At 25.4% G+C, this 22778-nt stretch overlaps 1 protein-coding gene across 1 annotated transcript; it reads left to right on the forward strand.

Moving 5' to 3' along the window:
* Positions 1-292: 292 nt before the first annotated feature.
* On the forward strand, positions 293-22442 carry LOC100200157 (vesicle transport through interaction with t-SNAREs homolog 1B). Its single transcript, XM_065805526.1, has 8 exons — positions 293-462; positions 13344-13402; positions 13516-13626; positions 13799-13864; positions 14014-14107; positions 14220-14290; positions 21187-21248; positions 22110-22442. Exons 1-8 carry the CDS (start codon positions 363-365, stop codon positions 22210-22212), a joined length of 666 nt encoding a protein of 221 aa, XP_065661598.1. The 5' UTR covers positions 293-362; the 3' UTR covers positions 22213-22442.
* Positions 22443-22778: the final 336 nt, after the last annotated feature.

Consider the following 22778-nt stretch of genomic DNA (forward strand, 5'->3'; position numbering starts at 1 on the left):
TGATTTTGTCTGATGTGTGTTGCTTTTGAAATATGTTGTTTTGAAATATATGATGGTTAACATATATTTGTTTTTGTCAGTATCAGTGTATTATCTCTTAATGAAATAAATTTTGAATTAAATTAAAAAAATTTTTTTTTTTTAAATTTTAATTTAAAAAAAATTAAAGCATTTTGAATTCATAATTCAAGATTTTAATTCAAAATTCTTTAAAAAAAAAATTCTATAAATTGTTATAATTTTAATATGAACCATAATTTTTTAAATACTTATATTTTTTGTTACTAACAGTAATAATAAGAAACATAATTGTTTAAAAATTTGCAAATAAACTAAAATGAAATTGAAGTAGATTATACAGCATGTCATCTGAAAAGTTTGAAGATTGCGAGGATGAACTTCGCTTGTGTCTGGGTGAAATCCAAAATTCATTGAAAAACAAACTCCCAAAATTAAATGGAGGTATGTAATTAAGAAATTAAAAAATACACATATTTTGTAATATTTCTGAAAACAAATATTTGTATATATTTTTTGTTTTATAAAATAGTTTTAACCAGCACCAGCTTAATCATCTACAATTTTATATAATATGCATTTTTTTTATTAATTGATTTACTGATTTTTTAACTGATTACTTTTTTTAAATTTTTTATCCTGCATTATTATAATGCTTATTTGTTAAATAAATTAGACTGAAAATATGATAAACCAGCTCAAATACGACAACAATATTCTATACAAAAGCAAATAAAAGATTCATAGATTTAGAGAGTGAAATGGTGAACACAATAAAGAGGAAGTCCTTTGCAGATGCTAGTTTTTCAATGGTTTGTATGTGTATATATGCAATAATAATAAAGTGGTATAGCTCAGATCACAATCTAAAGGTTCAAAATTCAAATCCACCCTACACCTCTAGAACTTCTACGCTCAAGCTGCTACTCCACACAGTAACCTTATTTAACAAGGTTTGAGAGATAAGCAAAAAATAAAGTGAGCAGTTTTTTTGAGTAATTCCGCGAGAAAGAGGAAAAAAAAAAGGAAAAAAAGTTATGAAAACACATACTAAACTCTAAAACTCTTTTTTTTTTAACTTTTTAAAAATACTTTTAAGCAAAAAAGTCATTTAAAAAAAACATTTTATCATACCATAGCATAGTTTTAAAGTTGTGAGGGTTGTATAAACGTGTTTTAGTTGTTGTGTAGTGTTAAAAATTGTATCGTATACCCATAATTGAAAACTTTGAAAATGTTATATTGCATTTTTTTAACATAACATACGCGATTGTTAATAATTACTTATACTTTTTTTCTAATGTCATTAATTGTGTCGTTATATTTGTTGTTATTAAGCATTGGATATTTTGTTATGACCGTCAACAAAAAAAACACAAAAATGCTTGTAAAAAGTCAAAACTATGAAACTCAGCACATAATAACATCAATATGTGCTAAATACACACATTAAAGGATTTTTTTTTTACCATGCTGTTCGCTGCATTAAGTCTTGCAAAATTGTTTGTTCAGGAGTAGTAAAAAGTAAGCGTTACGGCTATGTAGAGTTAATTTTTGAAAAAGACTTTTGCTGTAACTTTTACATACTAAATTATATGATAGTATTTCACATTTCTGGAAAGTTTAAAGTCATTTTCTTTTTTGGTTCATTTTTAATAACTTAAAGAGTGTCAAATGTTACGACTGCCACTCTTGTAGATTTGCATATATACAGGGCGTGACAAATGGCGCCCTGTATATATGGGCACAATTTGTCCTTTTATTTAAAAAAAAGACAGAAAAATGAACATCATGTTTCCTTACTTTTACTTAAGCAAATGTTGGCGTTTGCCTAAAATTTTTAAAAACGAATGCATTAATTCAGCAATTCAGTAATTTTTCCAAATTATTATGCAATTGATATTTTTTATTTATTATAAAAAAAACATAATATAAAAAAACAATAAGTTACTAAAATTTAAAACGCATTTTCAACAACATTAAAAAAATGGTGCTAATACTTTCTTCAATAGCGTTACTTTTACATTTAATAATTAAGTACGCAACTGAAGAAAGTTTTAGCATGGTTTTAACATGTGTTGACAAAATAATGGAAAATTTCTTTTAAAATAATTGTAAATAAATGCATTTGCAATTACTTTAAAAGAAACCATGCTAAAACATTTTTTTTTATAAAAGCGTGCTTTTTTTAAATTTTCCTATTATTGTTAAAGTAATGTTTGCTCTTTTTAATGTTTTCAGAAATATTTTTAGGATTTGCAGAAATATAAATAATTTAATAGAATATATAGAACTATTATGTTTATTATAGTTTTCATTTTTTGCTATGCGTTTAACAAAACCAATAATATGATATTTTTTTATTAAATACTTAATGTTATAAATATAATAATATCGTATTAGGTATTTTATAATAACTTATTATAATAACTTATTAAATACCTAATATTATATTATTATTTTTAAATGTTTTAAAAAAGAAATGTAAAAACAACTTTTATTTTATTTTTAGTTCCCTTTTATTTAAATTTCTTCAAGTTTATACCTTTTTTTATAAGTAAATAAATTTAATAAACTAAATTGAAAAAAATTCAGTATTTTGTATTAATGGATAACAGTTTACAGTCATAAGGTTATATAAATTATCATTAATTTGCACGCACTTTGCAAATGCGTGAAAATTTGTTTTGAATTAATAAAAAATTGATAAAATTCAATAGTATCTAATTATTATATATCTTAACTATTATTTAACTTAACTAATTATTTAACTAATTAGTTAAGTTAAATAATTATTAATTAATCTTAACTAATTATTATATATCTTATTAACTAGAATAAAAGTTATAAAATAAAAATTAAAAGAATTGAAAATAAAACTGGCTTATTCTGGCTGATGACATTGGTTTCGAAGTGGAGGTGAACAACCATCTATTTCTAAAATAAGGTCCTCTATATTTAGAATTTCTCATAAAAAAATAAAAAAAGGCCTTTAGAAGGCATATTTGACATACCTCTTAAATTAGACGTTCATCAATAAATAATGAAACGAACGTCAACGTTTATTAAAAAAAAACAATTTGTTGCGCCCTGATATATATATATATATATATAAATTAAATTAGTAAAAAACACTTATCTAACTTTTATCTTCTACTTTAAGTTTCACCATTGCTGGATCATCAGGAAGAGTACTCTTCCTGATGATGATGAAGAGAACTCTTCCTGATGATCCAGCAATGGTGAAACTTAAAGTAGAAGATAAAAGTTAGATAAGTGTATTTTACTAATTTAATTTATTATTGCTCTGTTCTTTAAGAACATTAAGCACTCTATTTGTAAAATACACTAACATAATTTACATATATATATATATATATATATATATATATATATATATATATATATATATATATATATATATATATATATATATATATATATATATATAGTTCTATAGGTTGTTGCATTTGGGAGTACAGAAGGAAAAAAATGTTTCTTATGCCAACAAATACGTCACTTTTAATTACTTTTGACTTTCGTCAAACATTTGCGTGTTGTCAGAAAGTAGTCTTGCCTGACTCGCAAGGGAGTGCTGCTACATCGACTGAGGGTTTGGTTGGGGCAGGCAGTCTATCAAGTAACAAAAAAAAAAATTCTGGTCTTGCATTTTAATTTTTATTTTTTGTCAACAAAGCTTTCTGACAACCAGTTAGATATATATATATATATATATATATATATATATATATATATATATATATATATATATATATATATATATACATATATATATATATATATATATATATATATATATATATATATATATATATATATATATATATATATATATATATATATATATATATATATATATATATATATATAGTGAGAGAGAGAAAAAAAGAGAGAGAGTGTCTTCAGCAGGAGTAAATAAATGCACAAGCAGTCAAATGCTGAGGCATTTTTGACAGACAGCTTATGTCGCTCACTAAATTTGTCTAAAATTAGATTTGGCAAGCAATGTGAGCTGCTCATGCTGATATAGCTTGCGCAATTGATCATCATTTTCTCTGTCTTTTGGTATTTAGAAAAGTAAGCTCATGGAGAAAATAAAATGATTATGATAAATTAAATTTTAATAATAGTTTTTTTAGTTACATTGTATTTTGTTGTATCATATCATAAATATAATATATTTTGCTTGTGATTGCTTTTCTTATATAATATAAGAGAAGCAATCATCAGCAACATTTTTTTGTTGCATTTGACTAAAATTTTTAGGTCTTATATTTTATAAGACCTAACAAAAAATGAAATAATCTTTACAAAATAATCAATCTCTTTTTCGATTTAAAAAATTTTAAAATTGCACTAAAATAGCTCTAAGTGAGAGAGCAACTAATTTTAAAAAAAAGAAGGGAGTTAATTAGTTTAATACTTTTATATTTTTATGTTATGTTATTCAGATTTAAATGAACAAATATATCAACTGTACAAAAGATTTTTTTTTTATGTTGTTAGGTTAATAAATTGTTTTTGATTTTGATTAAGTCATACTAATTCTATAAGTTTATTAAAAAACTTTAAAATATTATGTATTAAAAAGTTATTTTGTTTTTTTGAAAAAATAGTTTGTGTTGGTTAAATTCTATTTCTTATTTTTAAAAAGTTTTTGATTAAAAATATAAAACTAAAAATTTAAATAGCTTTTTAAAAACAATTTAAAAAATTTTTTTAATGGTAATTCACCTCCCCAAGGCCGAGAGTCTTTGTAGTCCTCCCAGAGGCCACTACAGAGACGGAATAGGGTGGCCATTAAAAAAACTTTTTATTTAAATGTCTGCTCTCACCCTCTAAATGTGTTCTATATAATAAAATAATACTGATATTAAAAATTTTTCTGATATATAAAGGTTGAGCTACCCCTAAAAAAATTTTTTTTTTCACAAATATTTTTTTGCAGTGTTATTTTATTATATAGCAGACATTTGAAAAAAAAGTGGTTTTAATGGCTGCGCTAATGTGGAGGCTACTTAATTGTGATTATAACCTTTTCTCAACTCTATAAATTTGAAACATGAACTTGACAAAAAAGGGAGCTGCGTGGAGAAACAAGTTTATTGCGATACTACTAGTGACGTGGTGGGAATTGAACTTGGAGCCTCTTGCTTATGTAGCAAGTGCTCTACCACTACCACATTATATACTATTATAGCTGTTATATTTGGGCTTATCAAGTTTATTTAAAAATAAGATTAAATTTTTTTTTTAATGTCAAAACATTAAAAACTTACTTTAAACTTTAAATATTTTAAAAATCTTTTAGAATGCTCAAAATCTTTTAAAATCCTTTAAGATGATCACAAAAACTTATTAATAAATAAACATTTGCTTTTTTTTATTATTGCATTGTCATTTAATACTTATTTTTATATTATATTTTTAAATCTTTTTTTTTTTTTACTATTTTTGTTTACGTAAGTAAAATACAACTCAACCTAAAAAACATTATTGTGTTTGATATAATAAAACATTGATATACTATTTTAGCTATTTAAAAAAAAAATAGTTGTATTTTGCATAGGCTTAATTTTTGTCTGTATAAACTGAATTACACAGGCAAAATAGGATTTTATCGACATTTCTTAAAAATATTTCCAATTTTAACTTTTTAAATGTTTTTTTACAGAATTAGGTTCATTGTTCCTAATTCTGTAAAAAAACATCTTAAAATAAAAAGATTATTTATAATTTATTCAATTTGGGTTTTTAAAAGTGGGTTTTAGAGTTAAAAAACACATTTTTGATAAATCAGAGTTAAAAAACACATTTTTGATAAATTTTTGAATTGCTTATGATAAAAATCAACTTCTACATTATACTATTTTAACTTAATGGTTTATAAATTAATTAAAAAAAAAGGAAAAGTCTAAAAAAGTTTTTGCATAATAGTTTTTTTTTTGTTTAATTCAGTCTACTTTGATTTATGGATTGAATAATGGTACTACAATTTTTTATTTGATATTGGTTTTCAATTTTTATGCAGCAAGTGGAATTTTAATACTTGAAAAAAGTGTTTTTATGTGCTGTCATTATCTTTTGGGCTTAGATATACAGTTTGTGGTAAAAAAAGCTCTTCGCTTGTCTAAGGTATTCAGACTGACAAAATTAAGGTTAGATTATAACAAATCATATTAATTTAGTTGAGGAAACAAAAACACAAATCAAAAGATCACAATGTTTTTAAAAACATTCTGAATGTTTTTTTTTTTTTTTTTTACTGTAAAACATGCAAGGAGTGTTGCTACATTGACCATCTTATAGCCTGGTATATTAGATAGGTATATTAATACATTTAATATTTATATTAATATATAATATTTATATATGAAAAATTAATTAAAAATCTGTCAACAAAGTTAAATTTGAAAAAAATTAATTATTATTTCAATAATGCTTTTTGAATTACGGTTTTTGGTTTGAATTTGAACCGAAATTTTGGTTTGAACCAAAACTTAAAAAACTACCGAAACCGAAATTTCGGTTTTGTTTAAAAGCAAAATTTCGGCCGAAACCGAAATTTTCCGATCACTAAAATTAGCCCAAAATATCTTTAATTTCAAAATCGAAGGCAGTTTCTTCACTTTCACTCGATTCAGGTGTTTTCCATTTACTTTCACTGCTTAAACTATTGTAATCAATGTTGTCCTTTTCGTCATTTACTATTGTAGCAGGTTAAATTATTGGATTAAAAATTGCTGTTCGCCATTTTTATAAAAACATATCAGGAACCCGTTTAATTACATTTTTCCTATCTTTTTCACTGAAATTTGGATCATTGATTTTAATGGCCAAGATAGCGTTAAGTGTTTTGTGGTTGATTTCGAGTCTTTGGTCTGACATAAGCATTGTCAGAAGACTAAAGGCTCGTTCCACTGATGAGTATGACCCAGATAAGTATATGATTAAACTTGTTGTTTTGCATAAATTTGGGTACTGGATCTGTCAACTTTTTAAAGCATGGCTCCATATATCGCTCACAAATATTTAGCTCGCGAAGCAATTCTTTTTTATACTGAATACAGACCTTGCACCATAGCTTTATAACAAATATTGTTCCATTTTCCATGATTGTTTCCTTTCCACAAACTTCATCTTTACCCCAATTCAGATATGTTGCTAGTGTAACTCTGTTATTGGAAGATACCATTTTCTTTACTGAAATTTTACTTTTTAACTTGAAAATTTGAACAACTTGAAAACTTGAATAACTTGATAACCTAAATAACTTGATAACTTTATATCAGACACTCAATTTATACTATAAAAATCGATTAGCAGTCTGTTGATTATAAATAAGATATTCGATTTTTAATAACAAGTCATATATTAGCTTATTAAATAAACTGCTGCCTTTTTTACAAAAAGCCAGGAAGTTAACGCAGAAGTATACAGGGAAATATGCACTACTTTAAACAACTTTAAAGTTTGACAAACTAGTTTATCAATCAGTTAATCAAAATGTGTGATCATACAAAAAAGAAATTGTCTTTATTATCTAACAGTTCTTATTGTATAAATTTACAAATTTCCAAAGAATACTGAAAACCCGGACTATTATGTTAAATTCTTTTGCAATATATGCACATTTTGCCTGCTTTTTAACATACTAATTATTTATCTTTTAACATAGCACAGAGTAATACGGAACAGTTATAGCTGTTTGAAATAACTTGTTCGATTTTTATTTTTTTATTTTTACATCAGAATATTCAAAAATTATTTTTTTCATAATTTTTTTAGTATATCCTGAATGAAATAGTTTCTTAACTAGTAAAACAAACAGTTTTACAAAATTATATCATTTAAAAAGTTTTTAAAAGAATAACTAAATAAAAACATAAAAATATTTAAATTTATTTTTACCAAAAAATTTCATTTTGCACGGGCTTTATTTTGCCCATGTAAAGTGATTGGTATGAATGTGGAGGCGGGCGCGTGCTATAGCCCGCCATTCCTGCCAAAGCCTATATATATACATATATATATATATAGATAAATATAAACTAGTAAAAAACATTTATCTAACTTTTTTCTTCAACTTGAAGTTTCACCATTGCTGGATCATCAGGAAGAGTTACTAAATCTCAAAAAAAAATTCATTTTATAGAAAAAAATATTTTTACAGGAAGTAATAAATAATTATAAAATAAATATATATATCTATACATATCTATCTAATAAAAAAAATTTTTTTATAAAATTTTTTTTTTTTATTAGATAGATATGTATAGATATATATATAGAACTCTTATATGTTGTCCGAAAGTTTTTTCCATACTTTGTTGACAAAAAGTAAAAATTAAAATGCAAGACCGGAATTTTTTTTTTTATTAATTGATAGACTGCCTGCCCCAAACAAACCCTCAGTCGATGTAGCAGCACTCCCTTGTGGGTCAGGCTAAAAGATAGTAGATGTAGCAGCACTCCGTTGCGAGTCAGGCTATTTGTCAGTCGATATAGCAGCACTCCCTTGCGAGTCAGGCTACTTGTCAGTCGATGTAGCTGCACTCCCTTGCGAGTCAGGCTATAAGATAGTCGATGTAGCAACACTCCGCGCATGATTTACAGTAGAATTAAATAAAAATAAAAACATTTTATTAAAAAAGTTAAAAAATAAAAACATTTTATTAAAAAAAATAAAAATAAAAACATTATTTATATTGTTAAAAACATTCAGAATGTTTTAAAAACGTTCAGAATGTTTTTAAAAACATTCTGGTCAATTAAATTTGCGTTTTTGTGGTTTTTTAAAAAAACGAATAATTTGTAATTAAATTAATGGTTTCGTCCAACACGCAAATGTTGGATGAAAGTCAAAAGTAATTAAAGGTGATGTATTTGTTGGCGTAAGAATCATTTTTTTCCTTCCGTGCTTCCCAAATGCAACAAACTATAGAACTATGTATATATATATATATATATTATATATATATATATATATATATATATATATATATATATATATATATATATATATATATATATATATATATATATATATATATATACACACACATATATATACAGGGCTTGAATTAATGTGAAAATTTTTTTTTTGTTAACCCCCCTCTCCTTATCCCTGCTGCCACTTTGCGGTAATGGGGGGTTGCGTTAGTATAAATTGTATCTTTTTTACATTAGTTCATAATTGTTAGTTTTTTGAAATATTACTTTTAGTAAGAAGTTTATTATGAATTAACAATATATAAGATATAATTTGAAACATTTTAATAGCTAATTTTTGCGAGTCTATATTTTCTATATCTTTATATTAGGCTATATTTAGTAAATTTAATAGTTGAGTAACTTAACTTAGTAAATTAACTGATTGTTTTGATTTAGTTTAAAGGTAAATTTACTGTGATGTACTTTATCCATCAAGTAAATCAAGCTGAATATAACTTTAAAATATTAATGGCTTCCAACCAGAGATTTAAATTAATTTAAATCTTTTAGGATTTTTTGATTTTTGATTTTGATTTTGAGTTTATGTAGAATGAAAATCTCTACGCAAGAGAGCAAATGATCATACTTCTTCAAATGATAAATTTAGCGTGATGTACTTTATGACCCTTATAAAATACTTTGATAAAAAAATTACTTTTAAAAATGGCCAATAAAAAATGCTAAATTAGAACTAAATTAGAAATGCTAACTATCACTTATTCATGAATATAGGAAACTAATAAGTCAAGTGCAGAAAGCATGTAAACATCATGTTCAAATATTTAATGCAGAACTAGCATCAGATAAAAATCCTAAAATGGTGTATGCTTATGCTAAGCCGCAACAAAATATTCATGTGTCTGTTGGTGCTATATCTAATGCAAAAGGTGAAACATTAACATTGGGCATGCGTATTGTAAACAAACTTAACTAACACTTCAAATCAGTTTTTGTTGATAGTCAAAATAGTCAGTTACATATTTTTGAGAGAAAGCATGATTAAGAAGAAGGCGAAGTTAAGTGACACTAACTTATTTGAAAGATTTGAACCCAAATAAATCTAATGGTGTTGATAACATTAGTCCAAAAGTACTCAAAGAATGCACTTTACTTTACAATAAAGCATTGTCTGAAGCCTCGATACCTTCAGCTTGGAAGCACTCACACATCATACCATTGTTAAAAAAGGAAGTCATCTCGATGCCGCTAATTGCAGATCAGTGTCTATCCTGTTACACCATGTAAAATAAGAGAAAAGATTATCAGGGAACATATAACTAATTATCTTGAAAAAATAGGCTGCATCGCACATAATCAACACGCATTTATGTCCAAAAAAGTATGCACATGTAACTTATTGGAATGTGTCAACTATATTATGAAAGGGTTAGCTAAATAAAACTTAATATTTTATTTTTAGACTTCATAAAAGCGTTTGATAAAGTTTCTCATTGTAAACTACTTCACAAATTTAAAGCATATGGGATCAATGGCAATGTTCTTAATTGGATTGAGTCATTTTTGATTAGAAGAAAACAGCGAATTGGTTTAGGTGAACACTATAGTGACTGATCCAACATTATTTATCATCTGTATAAACGATTTAACAGATAAGATAAAATCATTTCATAAATTTTGTGCTGATAACACTAAACTTTTCAAAAAATGAGACCTGAGTTTCATGGTGTTGATTGTCTGATTCTTTGAAAGAATTTAAACATCACAGAATGGTCAAAGGAATGGCTAATGAAATTGAATATAGAGAAATGTAAACTTATGAATATGAAATGAATGATGGAAATACATCACTAACTCAAACTGAGTGACTTGAGTATCTTTATATCCAATGGTCTAAAATAGAATCAACACATACAGGTTGCAACACGCTAACCGAATAAGATACTGGGCTTATTGAAAAAAAATTATATCAAGAGATAAGAAGCTTTGGAGTAAACTATACACTATTTATGTTAGGCCACACCTGAAATTTGTTGTTCTGGTATGATGTTCTTACTTAAAAAGTGACATCAAGAAAATTGAAAAGTTTCAGCACAAAGCAACAAAAACACCTCATGGTTTAATAGGATTACCTTATAATTAGAGGTGTCGGTGTCTCAATTTTACTACCTTGGAAACTCCATAGTGCTTTAGCAGCTACAAATATTTAATATAATAAAATACATAATAATAAAATTCATAAATGTATAATAATGTAAAATATATAATATATAATAATATAAAATATATAAATAATAACATAAATACTTTTTAGATATAACTTGTTATAAGCCAAAACTTTAATTAAGAGAAATAAATTTTTTTTTTCTGTTTCAGTTTTGATATAAACTTATTTGCTATGGAAAAACAAAAATGCTTTTTTTACTTACAATATTTTACAAACCACTATACATTTTTGTGTAACTTATTGATTTCCTTTTTGTTTAATTATTTGTCATATAATCTAAAAATACTTATTTAAATATATTACTATTTACTTATGTGATGTTAAAAAAAGATGTTATTAATATTTTTATTAGAATTTATTTCAAAAAGCATTTTTTTATATTTAAACTAAATTGACTCTTAGTCGACTTGGTCAGTTTCAAAGATGTATTAGTCAATTTTCAGCCAATTTTTATCGGTTTGAGAAAATATATTACTCAATTTAGTTGACAATTGAATTATTTAAAAGTCAAAGCAACACTACAAATAATTAAGAATTCCAGACTACTGATTATTATAGTGGATGACTCTAATCTTCCACTATAATAATCAGTAGTTTGGTATTCTTAATTATTTGTAGTGTTGCTTTGAAATATACAACTGGTTTTTTACTATGGGTTCTATGGTTTGTTACCAGATCATATAATACTATTTGATGTTAAAAACTTGACCACAGCTGTTAATATGTTTTGAAAATTTGTATACAAATGTAATACATTTTAAAAATGTGCTGATAAAATTATTTTAACTAAAAAAAAACTTTAAAAAAAACTTATCGTAAAAGAATCAAATAAATCTTTTTAAAAGAACGAAAAATAAAATAAAAATAGCTTAACTAAAACTAAAATAAAAAAATTAAATTAAAACTTAACTAAAATAAATAATAAACTATAACGATAAGATTATCTAAATTACATTAGGAATAAATAAATTTTTGCGTTTTAGTTCAAGTGAAGACTTATGACAAATAAAAATTGTAATTAAACAAAGACCACTACTTTGTTTTTATTTTTATTTCCATTATATTTCGTTTTCAATTACTGTAAAATCTAATTTAAAAATAAAAGTTGTTATTTTGGTTTTAGAATTTTATCAGCAAAACTTGAATCATAATTTTAAAATTTAAAATATGTCTTAAATTTATTAATATTAATTTTGTTTTTAAAGTAAATCAAATATAAGTTAGAATTTTAAAGGGTTTACTAATTGAGATTGTTATTTTTATTCAGTTATTATACATTTTATAAATGGTTATATAGAAAAGCATTGATCAACATAATAATTAATTGCAAAAGGGAAAATCCAAACATACTGTCTATAACTCGAATTGAAGTTATTTGAAAGAGCATTTTATTAAATACAAAAGCATTTATCACACCAGTATTTATTCAAAAGCATTTATCACACCAGTATTTAAATACAAAAGCATTTATCACACCAGTATTTAAATACAAAAGCATTTATCACACCAGTATTTAAATACAAAAGCATTTATCACACCAGTATTTATTCAAAAGCATTTATCACACCAGTATTTAAATACAAAAGCATTTATCACACCAGTATTTATTCAAAAGCATTTATCACACCAGTATTTAAATACAAAAGCATTTATCACACCAGTATTTAAATACAAAAGCATTTATCACACCAGTATTTATTCAAAAAAAAATGAATGAGCTAGAACTTATATTTGAGAAAGAAAAAAATGGCTTTAAAAATTATATAGGTTTTTGCTAATAAATTTAAATAATACTTTGTTTTGGAATAAATAATATGAATTTTTTTTTTAAAGGATTATTTATGATATGTAAACACTCAGCACATAGAGATCACTTTAATTATTTTGACTATTAGAATCTAGTTTAATTTAATTTATAAGCTCTATTTAAGTAAGTAATTAAATACTTTGCTTTTATATAAAAGAATACCTGCCAAAAATTTTTTTTTCAAACACATGAGATGTTTGTAAATACACAAAAGCGTTTTTATTCCCGGATTTTTTCGGATTGGTCTTAAAAATATTTTCTGGATTTTTTAAATATAACCAGGATAATCTCTGATAATACATTATTTTATATTTTCAGAATCAAAAAAAAGTGAACTGAGAAATATAGAAAAAAAAATTAATGATGCAGGTGTTCAGGTATTTTTTTATTTTTTACAAAATACATAATACATTGTGGCTGCTATATAATGCATAATAAATATCTGCTTAAATTCCATTTAGTAAATATAAATTATATGAACTTTTTTCAGCTCTCGCGCATGAATGAAGAAGCACAAAATGCGCCTGGTGCATACAAAATAAGTTTTTTGTCAAAGACAAGAGATTTTGAAGTGCAACTTAGCAAATGTCGTAAAGAATTAGTGAGAAAGTTCTTTTTTTTTCTAGGTGTTAAAAGAAAAAATATAATTTGTAAAGTATTATTATTAAGTACTTAGTATTTTTAAGTTTTAGGGTTTTTTGTGTCAGTGTTTCAAAATAAAAGAACAATTCTTAACTCCACAATTCTCAGAAAAAATTCACTTTAAATTTTAGGCGAGGCTTTCAAATACTTCAAGTAATAAAGATATATTTTCAGGATTTGAGGATGATGAACCAAAGGCAGGTCTTTACAGTTTTTGTTAAGGAACTTTTTGTGTGCTCTTTTTTTATAAATAAAGATGTATATTAAATGCATAGTCATAATGTTACATTTGCTTTTTTTTATTTTACAGAATGATTAGAAATGATTTAAATGTTTTATTTTATAGAATGCTCAGAAAAAGAAAATAATTGAAGGTTTTGAAACTTTGGATCATGGTACAGAAAGTATATTAAGGTCACAAAGAGTTGCTGCTGAAACAGGTATCTGGGAAACAGTGACCTAATTTTTTATATGATTTAAACTATTAAATTTTTTTTTAGAAATTTAGAAAATAAATTATAAAGTTATGAAAATTATAATTCTTCTTTGCAGATGAACTTGGAGAAGGAATAATTAGTGATTTAGATACTCAAAGAGAAGCACTCTTGCGAACTCGTGATAGAGTGAGATTTGTGTTATTGTTTTTGTTTGTTTTAAAATTTTGTTGCTAAATTTAGCATTTTGTATAATTTAAGACTTTTTTTAGGTTTTACTTATTAAAAATTTCACAATAAATTTTATATTTAATAACAAACAGATATACCGTTCCCACTTTCTTCTCTTAATTACCTGCTATAACACATATTACTAAGTTATATTACAGGTTGAATATGTTAATGAGAATATTTTTGTTGAAAGTGTGTTTTTCATCCAGTTATTTTTTATAGACAATTAACACTAACAACAAGCTATTTATTTTCCGTAAATCATTTTTACAGTAGTTTTAATAGGATTATATTTTAAGCTTATCCTATTTTATAGGATAAGCTTTTTTAGGCAAAGGCTAGGAGAAGCCAACTCCAACATGAGTTACCCTCTGCTTTTGGGCTTTTGGTTGAGTAAAGGCTACAGATGGTGTCTCAATAAAAGTACACATCTTGGGTAGATGTTAAATGCATCCAACTACAGTCTTGTAGAAGGCATCCTTGGCAAAGATATAAGGGTTAAACAAATTCTGTCTGTTGACCTTCTGCACCCTTTCTTCATCTATTAGTCTGCATAGACCAGTCTTTCACAGGTAGATGTGCGATTACACGTCATTTTATGACCAGGCAAATCACATTTTGCTTTGATGATTTGACTGCGGCTGTTTCAAAAAAAATGCGCTGAATGCATTTTTTATAATAAATGTTGTTAAAAATTAAAAAATTATTTTGTTTTTTATAAATGATGACACTCTACGACAATGAAAGTCTCTTTAATGAATTTTAATATAAGAATAATTCAAGTTAAAACATTTAAAAAGATAAACAAAATTTCGTTGAAAAAAACAAACAAATGTTTTAAAAAGCCATTACAATTAAATGAGTTTGATATTTAATGCTTTTATATTATCGAAACGCTTTTTGATGAAGTAACAAAACACTTCTAATGAATTTTTATAATAAGTGTTAATAAACTGTTGTTTTTTTTATTTATATAAATATTTATTTTTTATGTTGATCTTTTGAAACAAATTTACAAAATAAAAACAAAGTACAAATGTTAAAACAAAGATGAAATGGTTTTTTAATGCGTAATTATTTACTTGTTTACATTTAAATGGAAACTGATATTTTTAAATTAGTAAAAAAACACTATAATTTAAATCAAGTGTGAGTATATTTGAAACAATCATTAAAAGTAAATTGTTCTATGTTTACTAATGATTGTTAATGTTCTAAACATAAATAAAAATAAAAAATTACTCCGAATGTAATTGAAAATATGATTTAAATAAACTAAGCATTTTAGTTTGTTGAGTTATATTTTTATTTATTAAGTTTTATTTTTATTTATTGAGATATATTTTTTTGTTGAGCTATATTTTAGTTGGGTTATTTGCTTATTTAAATCGATACGACTTTTGTATTTTTGCTTTGGTTAAGTATTTTTTTTATTTTCTCTTTCGTTAAGATTTTATTTCTTTTTTTAAGTTTTTTTTTAGATAAGTTTAGGTAAGTTTTTGTAGCCCATTTTTAAATTTTGAAAGTATGTCAAAAGTGGTCATATAATTGGCTGCGATCGCACATCTTCCTGTGAAACACTGTAGATGTATTTATAATGCATTGTTTCTAGTTTAGAATATTGAATGCTGGATCTTCTTGACTCAATCTATGGGTTTTGCTTGCGTGTCTGTTTTTATGACTAGGTAACTCATTCTGTTATCTCCTAATGAGGGTACAGCTCTAAAACTCAGTTTTATGGTTCTTAGTCCGGCTGGTAGTCAGGTTTGCCGAATTCTATGGTATCTCTCCGATAAGCTGATTCCATCAACAGCTGAAAATATCAGAGTACTAACAGTGCCATGTTGTACATGGATGGTGTCCCTGTTTGTACTTTTAGTGTGCATTGTTGAGGCCACATTTGGATCCCTTTGTTACGGCTTAGGGTTTATTAAAAGTTATGAGACAATTGCTTTAAAAAAGACTATTAAAAAAGCCTACTGAGCACTATCTGTGCTTTAAGTCAAGTCTTTAACAAATTTAAAAATGACTAAAGTACCAAAAACTATAAAACACAAAAAACTATCACATCACCAAGTTCTCTAAATATATCGTTCACTAATATTTGTGGTCTTTGAAGAAACTTTTCTTCTGTCAAGTCTTATCTATTGCACAGTTCACCAGACCTACTTGTTCTTTGTGAGACTAATTTGAATTTGGCTGTCTCATCTTTTAATTTTAATGTTCTTGAAGGCTCCTATAGTCACATGCTTGGCCTGGTCATCTACAATCGTAAGAATTCACCCATTTGTTGGGAAACTAAGTTTGAATCCACAAAGTATTCTTTTTATGTGCTTTTGTTTAGCACCACTTCTCTCTATTGCCTTTCTCATTTTTCTATATCACTCTCCTTCATCTCAAGACTACACTCTTTTCAATGTTATTTCTGATCAAATTGACTGAGCCCTTTCTCTTTATCCTTCAGCCAATATAGTTGTTGTTGGTAACTTTAATGCTCATCACATTGAATGGCTTGGCTCTAGTGTCAGTGACTCTGCAGGCATTAAGGCCCACAACTTTTGCCTTTCTCAATCTTAAACTCAAATAGTCAAAGAACTTTTCATCAATATCACCTCTTGATTCCACTAGTTGCGTTCTACCTGATACAGCCAACAAATAGGTTGATCCATTACTTAACATTCCTATCACTCCAGCTTCAGTATCTAAAGCGATAAACTGCTTAGATTCTTCGACAACTTGTGGTCCAGGCAACATATCTGTTATAGTCTTGCAAAAGTGTTTTACGGAGCTGTTGTCTATAAGTGCTTATCAGAGTCTTGTTTTCCAACATGCTGAAAAGTGGGATCTGTTATACCTATTTTTAAAAATTCTGGAGAGCAATCTGACTTGTCCCATTAGTCTTCTCATTATCATAAGCAAGGTTTTTGAGTCTTTAATTAACAAACACTTAATCTCTCATCTTGAATCTAATAATTTACTTTCTGATCATCAATATAGAGTTAGATCTTCTTGTTCTACAGCTGATTTGCTAACAGTAATAATTAATAGGTTTTATCGTACATTAGATAGATATGGAGAGGCTAAGGCTATCACTCTTGATATTTCTAAATTTTTGATAAAATATAGCATGCTGGGTTTCTCCATAAGCTCTCCTCTTTCAGTGGATCATGTAACATCTTTAAGATTATTGAATCTTTCCTTACCAATTGTAATATAAATGTTGTCTTTGATGGACAGCACTCTTCTTCATATCCTGTAACTTAAAGGGCTCCTCAAGATTCAATCCTTGGCCCTATTCTTTTTTTAGTTTACATTAACGATCTCCCAGAAATGCTCAAATCTAAGGTGGCATTGTTTGTTGATAATACATGGGGTCCTTAGTGGCTAGTGAACTTTAACTCTGATAAAACTAAATTTTTTTCATTTAGTTGTTATTGCAATAATCTAGATCTTTCTATATTTATAAATGGTAATGTACTCAATGAGTTATCTACCCTTCATCTTGTAGAATTAACTCTTACTTCTGAATTTTCTTGGAAACCATATATCAAATCCATTGCAAAATTAGCATCTGGTAAGTTTGCATCTCTTTATCGTGCTCGCCACTTTCTTACTCAGGATTATATATTTTTTTCTATAAATCTCACATCTGTCCTTGTATGGAATAGTGTTACCATATCTGGGCAGGATTTTAAAATTATGCTCTTCATCTTTTAGAAAAGTTGCAAAAACACATTGAAAACATAATTGGACCTGCTCTTGCAGCCAACCTCCAACTATTATCACATCATCGTAATGTTGTTTCTATTTCTCTTTTCTATAAATACTTTAATGGGCACTGCTCTAAAAAGCTAGCATCTCTTGTGCTATCTACTAAATAGATGGTACAGATAGTAGATAGTTCATTCTCGTGTTACACGTCTTTCAATTAAGTCTCATCCTTTTACTGTGACTGTTGTCACAGTAAAAGGTGCAACAAAAAATTCTTATTTTGTCTAATTTTTTCCTTCAAACATCAGTCCTTTGCATCATTCGCTTCCTTCATGTTGTTTTCCTGATTCATATAATTTGCATCTTTTAAGTTGTCTGTTAATTATTATCTTTTTTTATAAATTTCATATTTCCTTTTCAAGTAACTTCCAACTATAATAGTGGCAATATTTTGTGACAATATTCAAATAAAAAACAAAAAAATACAAATGTTCAAAATAGTATAACTAGTACTCTAATACTTTATCTAATTATTCAATCATCGGTTTTCTCTTAGTTGCTTACTGCTAAATATGTTCTACAAGTGACTAGACTTATTGATGTTGCAAACTTTATATAGAGATAACATTTTGTTAAGTATCCCTAATATATACTGTCCTTTATCCAAATTAATTATTAATTGAAACATCATTTTAATAGAAAAAAAACATAGCAATTAACGGCTTATTAAATGGGTAAAAAAAAATCTCATTGCTTAAAATTTTTTTTTTATATATGGTGACTTTTTATAAAAAAAAAAAACAACCAATATCTTAAAAGTATTTATGGTGATGTCATATACCAAAACTTTTATGAATGTGTTTAACACATGAAATGAATTATTAAGTCTGATTGCGGCTAACATTACACAGACTCTGAGAACCCAAAAAAAATGAAGACAAGGACTTCTTGGACTCTTGATTGGTCACCAGAAGGGCGACTGAAAGTAACCAGTTCATTAATTTTGGTTGCCAGCCGACTTTTTGAGTTGCCCGTTATTTTTTGTGGACTGTTGCTATTATATGTTTCATTGATTTCTCGCATATTCTAGTCATTTTTCATTGTATATTTTCATTGTGCGCTATAAGTGTAGACTAAAAGTAATATGCGCAAATATAAGTAAATAAATATAAGTAATATTGTAAACTATTTATAACATTCACCTTTCTACTTTCAGATAAAGCACATGCTGATATATATGCTATTAGGTTTTTCACTTGAATTGAGCATTATTTTATCAAAAAAATATGCGCTCTTTTTTACAACAACAAATTATTGACAAATATTTAAGAACAATTTTCAAATACTTGAAAACCCTTTGCTTTTAATATGTTGTAATTGTTAAGAACTTATTTGTTCAAAGAGCCTGAAAGCTATTGATATTTTAAATGTATTTCAAAGTATCGTGTTGTAGTTAATTTTTTTTTTAAACCTGTTCATAATTATTTAAAATAATTTAACAAAAATTATTAATAAAATCTAAATTCGGTATTTGAAAAAGATTATATTTCCTTAAAATATATTTTTTAAAACAATCTTATACTTGATTTAATCTTTTTTTTGTTTATCTTTTTAATTATTATGTAATTAATGTAGTATTTTTTATAAAGGTTGTAAACAATTTATAGATAGATTTTATGAGTTACCATAAGTACTTGTAACCATAATTTATGTTCATAAATGTATTGCGTCAAAAGAACTTTACACCATATTGATTTAATAAGAAACAAAAAATACTTTGGTGAAAAGAATTCTCTGAAAGAAAAGCACTTCTCCTTTTTTATAATAAAAAAAAAGTTTTGAATTTCCTTTTGCTCATAATAATCTATGATAATCGATGATGGAGAGACTTATATTTTACAAAATAAATTAGTTAGCATACAATTAGTAAAAACTTATTTAATAAAAATTGCAAAACTATTTTGCATTCATTTTTAACTAAATTTTACATTTTACATTCCTTCAAACCTAAATTTGAATTTTTAAAATCTCAATTAACTTAAAGTCTTATAAAATTAAAATTTTTTTATAAGCAGTTTGCTTCTAATGTCTAATATTTTCTGAATAAACGTCACATAATCAAAGTTAAAAGATAATTTGAATTTTCAAAAAAAAAAGCAATTTTGATTAACTGAAACGCTTTCGACATTTCAATTTTACAAAAAAAGTTTAATTGAACATTTACAAAAAAAGTGAGCTGCGTAGCACCTGTTAAAGTTTTTTTTTTTGGCCAATTTAGTTTAATTACTTTATCTCTAAATTCTTAAATAATAATTGTAAAAAAATAAAAATGAAAGAGTATTTTTGTTTAAATTTTTAAAAACTGGCTCTTTAATTTTTATTTAGGAAATATTTTATTAAACACGTTTAAATGCTCGTACAATTTTCTTAAGTTCTAATTAATAATAGTAAATTTGGAAAACAAACTTTGAAGACTTGAAAAATATATTTTTATTATTATATAGATAGTTACTTTTACTTTTATAGAATTCTTTAAAAAAAACTAAAAACAAAGCTAACAACTAGCTATAAAAACCATTAGTCGGCCTTTCAGATGACTCGATTGCATTAAAGGAATATTTTTAGCCACCATACACAAAATTCGGTTATCTGGTACTGTCAGGCAACCATGAGTATACACATCTGATATTTATACCCCTAGTCGACATTTAGAGGGGACATTTCGTTTTTTTCCTGTAAATAACTTTTCTTTATTTTTCATTTATCTTTTTTTTTTTCATATTTTTATTTTATGTCTATTTTTATTTATACATATTTAAATTTAATATTTTGTTATAAAAATTTAGACAGTGCCAAATAAGTAGTTCAAACTTTCGGAGATTGATGATTAGATGAAGCAATGATGATTTCTCTATAATCAGTTTCTCATAATTGATTTTAAAACTTTTTAAGAGCCTGTAAAAAGGCCTTTTTTTAACAAAAGCTTGTGCTGAAGTCCTTTAATTTTAGCTATTTTGAAAGTTTTCAATTTAGTTTATTTTTAACAGTATTTTGATAAAACAGGTACTTTGATGAAAGTTTGTAACTTAAATTTTTTCATGTTTTTTATAACTTAATATGAATTTTATCTTTTTTGCATACAGCTGGAAAAGACAGATGCTGAATTGGGTAAAAGTAGGAGAATATTAGCATCATTAAGTGTTAGGTAAAAAGCATAAGAAGTTGATAGCATTTAAATTATATATATATATATACATATATATATATATATATATATATATATATATATATATATATATATATATATATATATATATATATATATATATATATATATATATATATATATATATATATATATATATGTATATGTATAATTGTAATTAATTTTAACTTGTATTTTTACAACATTTTATTTAACTTGCTTTCTTGTTGGTTCGTTTATTTTGGTGTCCGTGCAAAACAAACATGAGGTCAGCGGTAATAATAAAAGAAATCTTTAAAAAAAGTAATTAAAAGTAATTAAAACAAACCACTCAAAACAGACTTTAGTTTAGCGTAAATAAAAGAAGTTGTTACGAAAAGTAATTAAAACAAACAACAAACTTTTAGCGTTTTAGTTTAGTGTAAATAAATAGAATCGCTGTTAAATAATAAAAAAAATATATATATAAAAACTTTTTAAAAACAACGTTTTAAAAATGGACTAAAAAGTAAAAAATAAACTATTTCACGGGACCCAAGTACTTTGTGTACGTACACAACCTGAAATACCCATTAAAGTCAATGACTGAAAACATTGGGCGCCAATAGGTACAAGTTGTACTTAGTTGCCCAACATTTTCAGTCATTGACTTTAATGGATATTTCAGGTTGTATACGTACACAAAATACTAATACAGTCTCGTGAATAGTTTATTTTTTACTTTTTAGTCCATTTTTAAAATGTTGTTTTTTAAAAGTTTTGTTATATTTTTATTTTATATTTAAAATCATTCTAACTTTGTTTATTAAAACAACTTTTTAAATCTGGTCTTTTCTTTCTATTGCATTGTTTTTATTTTAGGTTAGCAACGAACAAACTTCTTTTAGTAATTATTATAATTGTTGAGTTGGCGATAATTGGCGGAATTGTTTATTTAAGGTTTTTCAAAAATAAGAAGCAGTAGTTTCACTTTTAATGATTTCAAAAATAAAAATAATCAGTTATACTTTTATATTTCTCCTCATTCTTACTCTGTAATGATTGTTAGCCTAATATATAAAAAGTGATTGAAAATACTTGCATGCAGTATGTTTTACATTTTTATGAATTAAATTTTGTATTTACACCTAGAATTTATAGGTTATATGCAATATATAGTTTTTTTTTTAAATATATAACTGAGAATTTTTTGGATTATTGAGTAATGTATTTTTTTTTTAAACCTGTGGTCTGAAATCTGTAGCTAACAGCAAGTTTATGTTTGACTCCTAAGATTTATATTTTTAATATTTGAGGTTTTTTATTATTAGTTTGCTTACTTTTAATTTTAAGTTTTACTGTTTTTTAAGTTCATATAATCTTCTTGTCTGATTTAATGTTAAAATGTTACATATAGATTCTTACAAGAAAAATATTTCTGAAAAAACATACTATTTTATTATTTAAAAGTTCAATTTCAAAAGAAAAATATATTAAAAAAGTTTTTATTGTTGTTTATTTTTTATCCTGTTTTTATCACTATGTGTATTT

This window comes from Hydra vulgaris, chromosome 09, assembly GCF_038396675.1.
Source record: "Hydra vulgaris chromosome 09, alternate assembly HydraT2T_AEP".
NCBI classification, from domain to species: Eukaryota; Metazoa; Cnidaria; class Hydrozoa; order Anthoathecata; family Hydridae; genus Hydra; species Hydra vulgaris.